The sequence below is a fragment of the Panonychus citri genome, unplaced genomic scaffold (genome assembly GCF_014898815.1).
Source record: "Panonychus citri isolate SS breed McGregor unplaced genomic scaffold, ASM1489881v1 Contig00138, whole genome shotgun sequence".
Classification (NCBI taxonomy): Eukaryota; Metazoa; Arthropoda; class Arachnida; order Trombidiformes; family Tetranychidae; genus Panonychus; species Panonychus citri.
Genome location: NW_026515543.1, coordinates 2,912,197 through 2,918,732, shown reverse-complemented (window position 1 = coordinate 2,918,732; position 6,536 = coordinate 2,912,197). Strand labels below are relative to the sequence as shown.

The following is a 6,536-nucleotide window of genomic DNA, read 5'->3' as shown; positions in this document are numbered from 1 at the left end:
TCATTTTAATCCAATAACTTTATTCATTTTCTATTGGATAACAATTGAGACTATGAATATAAATGATGATCGTGATTATGGTTCATTGGATTAGATGACAATTTAATTTAATCATTTTGTTAACTGATTAACTTTTACTCTTACAAATTGTTATTTTTTCATCAATTTAACTTTCATCATCATCATCATCTAGAAAAAGGTGATTATTGTTGTGGAAAAATCGAAAAAATTAAAATTTAAATATAATCAAATTTATTCCTCCCCTTTAATAACCTCAATTCCTACCACGAGTTGTGTTCATTGTAATGTCCATCTCAATGTCCAGTCTCAATGTTTAATATTCAGTTACCTGTAGTTTATCATCACAGTCAAAGTGTAACCTGTTATTATCATTCATCTCTGGTAATTGATAATTTTAATTGTAATCATCTGTTTGATTCCAGTGAAATTAAATCTAATTACAGGAATATACATTATTATTAATACTTTCAATTGTATTAACTTTAAAAGTGATAATTATCACAGACAATCAACTAATTTAATCTAATGTTTAACAATTATCACAACAAATGATGAATCATATTCAATTGTAAAGCTAATTTAATAGTCGTAGTAATAGATTTGAATATTAATTGTAAACTTTGTTTTAATTGTTTTAACAATATCTCTATGATGATGATGGTGATTAATAATGATGAAAAAACTACTTATTGATTGTTATTATTCAATGGTATTGATCCAATTGTAATTACTGATTAAACATCTAACATATTGTTAATATTTGTTTCTATTACTATTTTGATTAACCTAATTAATTGTTTCTGTAAACAAGATCCTGAAAGTGTGTCACCAACAATCAACAATCATTAACTTTAATCACAATAATGATAATAGCCAACACTATGGGTCATTATTGAAAAACGACCAATTTTTATTGTAATTAAGTTTCAATTGATTTTAACGATAAAAATTTGTACTTTTACTGGATCGATTGTATAATTATGGATAAAGGTAATTAGTAGATTCGGAATGATTTGATTTTAATGGTTACGATTAATAGATTTTTACATTGATGGGAAGATCAGCTGATTGATTGATTCTCTCATAGTTGACCAGTTTAATCAACTTTTTTGGCATTAGGATTTAAACCTAAAGTAATTGAACTTGAATATCCGGTGTTACCTAAACCAATTTGGATTAATGTTTCCTCACCATGATTAGCGTAAATATAATCTTGTTCATTAAGGGTTAGTCTTTGTTGGTTTTGTCCATAAGGCTCAGTTAACTTAAGTTCATAGGGTAATTTGTGGTCAAAAAAGATCTGACCAACATAAGAAATTTCATCTCTCTGAGTTGTATTTTTAGCGAAAACTTCAACATGAATATGAAGACAACGTCCATTGTACCAACCAGGAATAATGGTCTTAAAGTTAACTTGACCATTGGAATCGGTGACTTGATAGCCACGACAGAATCTTTCACTGGTTATTGGGGCAGGTCGACCGAAATTGCCCATTCCACTGTCACCGGGTCCACCATGAGTTTCAAATGGTTCGGGTCCAGATTCGTTCCTGTCTTGACCTTCATTTTTCACACCAGAGTAAATTCCAACAGCATTTGCATGCCAAATATGAACATACATATTTTCAAGAGGTGTACAATCATGAGAATTGACTAGATTGATATTCAAATTTAGCTCATGACCAATTTGACCATCGATAACATTAGATCGGTGTAAATCATCAGGTAGGAAATAAGGTCCTTCGGTGTTGAAAGGTGAAAGGACACATGAATGCTGATTAGCTTCTCGTTTATATTTGGCACAATTGACCACAGTTCGGTCATGGTCCAGAAATTGACCTGGTCGATGAGGATCACCAAAGGAAACACCAACAAGAGACAATAAAATACAAGAAAATGTAAATTGAAACATAATTAACTCTAAGAAAAATTTGATGAAACAATTGGCAAATTATAACTCGATTAGACTCTTTGATTAGTTTTGATTATTTGATTATTGATTTTCCTCATTATTACATTTATACAAAACAATTACGTACCCTTATCCATATGATCATCAACTTGTCGCGATTATCGAAAATGATATAGTGGAATAACAATAAACTCATAATCAAATTAACCTCCGAATAAAACAATTGTCGTCAATGTGATAACGTTTAACTATCTCTAGATATTTTCATTGTTTATTAATTAAATTAATCTTGGACTAATTATTGATTGTTTTATCAACAGATTTGCTCTCATCAATTGTGTAATTTAGGTTAATTGTTTTTTTTTGAGCAAATTTGATTAAATCTTATTGTTTATATGCTTGAATTTAATCATCAGTAATTGGAAACAATGAAAAGATTTTATCAAATATTAGCTCGATAAAGTTAATTGTTGTCAACTAAATAAATTGATTCAGTTCAAACTAATACTTTTTACACAAATGAACTCAATGAAAATTCCTGGCTCGAAATGTAACAATATCGTTTATCACCAAAGGGATAAATGAAAGGATAATTATTATTATCATGATTAATGATTAAAAGGTGAGCAATTAATGTCAACTCATTATCCTTATCCTTTAACACCCGCAATAAACAACAACAACGACAATAAGAGATACTACTGACCAGTGGTGATGATGCTGGGTGACCATTAATAACAAGAGAATATTTAACAAAATCAACTGATTAATTATCGATTAATGGTGATTTTTAGTGGCCACCATGGTCATCCCGCTAATCGTATGTATTAATACAAAATTTCATAAATTTATCTCAACTCTCAGAAGAATTAGACCCAAAAGAAGACGATTCCTAAACTAAGTGAATGGACTATATAAATAAAATTAACGAGAAATCACTTCGATCATAAATATTCTCAGACTTGTGATAATAATCGACGTCTTAGCACGTGTATGATGCAAAAAAGAGACCGAAAGAATGAGAGTGAGAAAAAGGAAAGAATGAGTCTAAGAAACAAAAAAGAATAGAGAGAAAGTAAAAAGAAAGAGAAAGAGAAACGCAGAAATTTAAAAAAAGTGGCAGCTCATTGTCATCGGCGATAATCGCTGTCGCTAGCTATCTTGAAGAGAAATGGCCAATTTTCGGCAATGGACCAATCGTAACCAAAGCTACACAGGTGATTAGAAGCACCATTTTGTCCTATCCGCAAAATTTGTTGAACATCGGACTAGAGTTACGAGCATTATCGTTTAAGAAAAAATCGGTTTTTTCAAGTAAAGTCTTCGCTGTGACAGATATTCTATCTTTATGTGTCTAGGTAATTAACGCTCCGCCAAGATCGATCCCACCATGCACTCCCAAAGTGTCACCCGTAACACTACCACCACGAATGGGTCAGTAAATTTCATCTTAGTATCCCACAAACCAACTGGATCAGCGCTGTCACCATGTTCTTCAATGGCCTCAGCCTTTTCCAACTCTAAACGCGAATTAATCAATCGTCTTCCATTTGACCTTCACCACTTTTTAAAGATTCTAGAATCAGAGTTATTGTCATTGCCATTATTTTATTGGTCTGAGCCAAAATATTAATAATTGGTTTTGATGACCTTTACCGAGGATTACCTATCATGGCTATTGAATTTTGATAATTGCTATTCTTAATAAGTAGAAATATTTCAAAATAGGATTGACTAGTAGTCAATGACTACTCATCACAAGTAGCAATGCAATTTGGCTTAACTGTTAATTGCTCAAGTAACATTTAAATAATAAAACAGAATTTAACTTGATTTGAATTAAAGGTAAAAGTAAAACTGGATTAAGCTAATAATGGATTTTTAATCATTTGAAATGATTAACAAAAACAATTGGATTGAAATCTATTGATAGCATATGGCAGTTTTCCCGTTACACTTGATTAATGTTAATCTACAACAATTATAAATATAATTTAGTCCAAGATTAAGGGGATAGAGATAAAGGACAGATATGAGAGAGAAGAGAGAGAGAGAGAGCAGGTAAAAGGTAAATTCGTATTAATGATAATGTAAGGTGACCACTAGTAGATTAATGTAATAATCATAATCATAAGAGAGACGATAAAAGGTCAAGTCAATAACAATAATAAAGGTAAACATATGGATAAATTCAGGAAAACAAAGTATTGGTCAAAGGTAAAGGTCATAAAGGTTTACTTGCTATTCTGATGAAGTTAGTGGACATTTAAGTTTGGGTTACTAATGAATTATCATCATCAACATCATCATCTCCTTGGTATCATAGTAATATTAATGATGATGATGATGATGATGATGATGATGATGATAACTGATTGACCTTCATTTTATTTACATGGTTGTTGTTGATGATGATGTTGTTTAAATGATCATCAAACTAATCAGCTTATCTTGTGGTCAGTCAGTGAAAATGGACATCTGTATAGTCTATTGATGATTATTGTCATATGATGGATCAGTTAATGTTGTTGTTGTTTGGATGATGAAGATGATGAAGATGATGAAGGATTGAGAGAGGGAAAAGAATCTATTTATCAGTAGTTTGTTTACTTTTCTTCTTTCACCATAAAAGTTAATGAGCTTAATCAATATCCGTGGTCATCCAAGATCAACACTAATCCCTTTTTATTTAAAGAGATGGAAAATAATTACCAATAAAATGATAACTCATCAAGATTACTTTTCTTTTCGAAGGCAAAAAGGTTAGAACAATCGATCGTAATACCTATAAACTGACCATTTCATCTTCATCGCTATGGTTCGTTGACCAGTCCACCCATCCGCTTCCTCTTTGTCACCTTTCTTTTGATTCAAATTGTTTCGTTTGAAACCTTTCAATAGTAACTTCTCAAATCAACTGACCTGCTTACTGGCCTTTAATTATTTTACTCGATTCGAGTTATTTTTAAACCCAAAATCGAAAAATTAAAAGCTTCCAATTCCTGTTGCTAATGATGTGTTCAAGCTATTGTGTAACGAAATAGCTTGCTGATCATCAAAATCTAATGACATATAATCAGTTTGAATCAATTAATTTAGTCACGTTAATTAACAATCAGTTGGTGATATGTTACCCTTAATGTCGTTGTCAATATCATTCACATTTGACTTTGATTGACCAACAGTGAACACATCCCAGTCAATGATTGTCTCAGACTCGTGGACACAAAATATAAACACTTTTTCAAAATGAAAGCAAGAGGAAGAAAAGTCTCTCTCTCTTCTTTCTTTCTTTCTTTCTTTCTTTCTTTCTTTATGTCTCTGTGTCTTTATACTCACGTAATAAGTTTTGACATAAACGTATGATTATTGTTATTGACCATTGACCATTCAATGAAATAAACTGACCAATGTTTCTTGTTGTTAAATATCATCGTCATCAATTGTTACCTTAATTCAAAGTTTTAATCACGGATCATTGATCCAATTAACAATAACTACGTCAATGTAAAACCCTAACCCCTTTTCAATGTCACCAAAAGATTAAATATTTATAACAATAAACCATAATTACAATTGATAATCATCATCATCATAATCATGATTGTAATCATATTCTCATTCGCATTCGTAATCATAATCAGTATAACAACAACCCATTCATCTTCAATTCTTATATGGTCCAGTTAAAGTGACCACAACAACATCAACTGGTTTTCGAAATTGTTTCGCAATCCTAATAGATTGACCAATAGAAAATCAAGAAAGAGAGAGAGAGAGAGAGAAAGAGAAAGAGAAAAGGCAAAAGGATTAATAGTGATAATCCAAGATTCTAATTAATCTTGTGGTTTTGTCATCTTCTTGTTTATTCTCAAATTAATTAATGTTAACAATTAAATAGAAATAAATAAAGAGTAATAATCACAATCAAAGTCTCAATGGTATTTTTGGACTCCCTTGATTCTTTGGGTGTAACTGAAACATAGACAATCAATTCGCAAGGGAAAAGATTCATCTTCAAATTGACATTCGATTAACAAACTTGTCTTGTATTATCTTCATTCTTATCGCATCCTCATCCTCATCCTTATCCTCATTCCTATCTCTATCCTTGTCCTTATCATCCTCAGTGATCAACAGCAGATTAAATTGTTTATTATTTGACTTTGATTGTTGTTGTTATTGTCGTTGTTGTATTTGTGTAACTTTAACCCTTTTTACCCGTTTCAATGCTTCATTATCATTGTAACTGTTAACTATTGATTATTATCAGAGCATGATGATGATGATGATTATCACGAGATGAAGATGAAGATGATGTATCACTTTCATTATAATTTGTGTTCATCATCAATGTCCAATACAATAAAAAGATAATCATCTTCATGATCATCATCAAAATTATTGAGAGCTGATGATTAAAAGGAAAGAGACTGAGACTGTTAATCCATTTGATTAAAATGATTATTTTACCATCAAAGTGAACACACTTTTTGTTTTGATAAAACAACATAGACTTTTAATTGGCACGTGATATGATTAACAAATTGTATTGGGATTAATTTCAAGGCTCATTATCTGATTATGACAACAATTAACACCC

At 30.8% G+C, this 6,536-nt stretch overlaps 1 protein-coding gene across 1 annotated transcript; it reads right to left on the bottom strand.

The window, feature by feature from the left end:
• Nucleotides 1-907: 907 nt before the first annotated feature.
• On the bottom strand, nt 908-2,024 carry LOC128393869 (uncharacterized). The gene has a single exon (XM_053354104.1). The coding sequence runs from the start codon at nt 1,931-1,933 to the stop codon at nt 1,118-1,120; it is 816 nt and encodes a 271-aa protein (XP_053210079.1). The 5' UTR covers nt 1,934-2,024; the 3' UTR covers nt 908-1,117.
• Nucleotides 2,025-6,536: the final 4,512 nt, after the last annotated feature.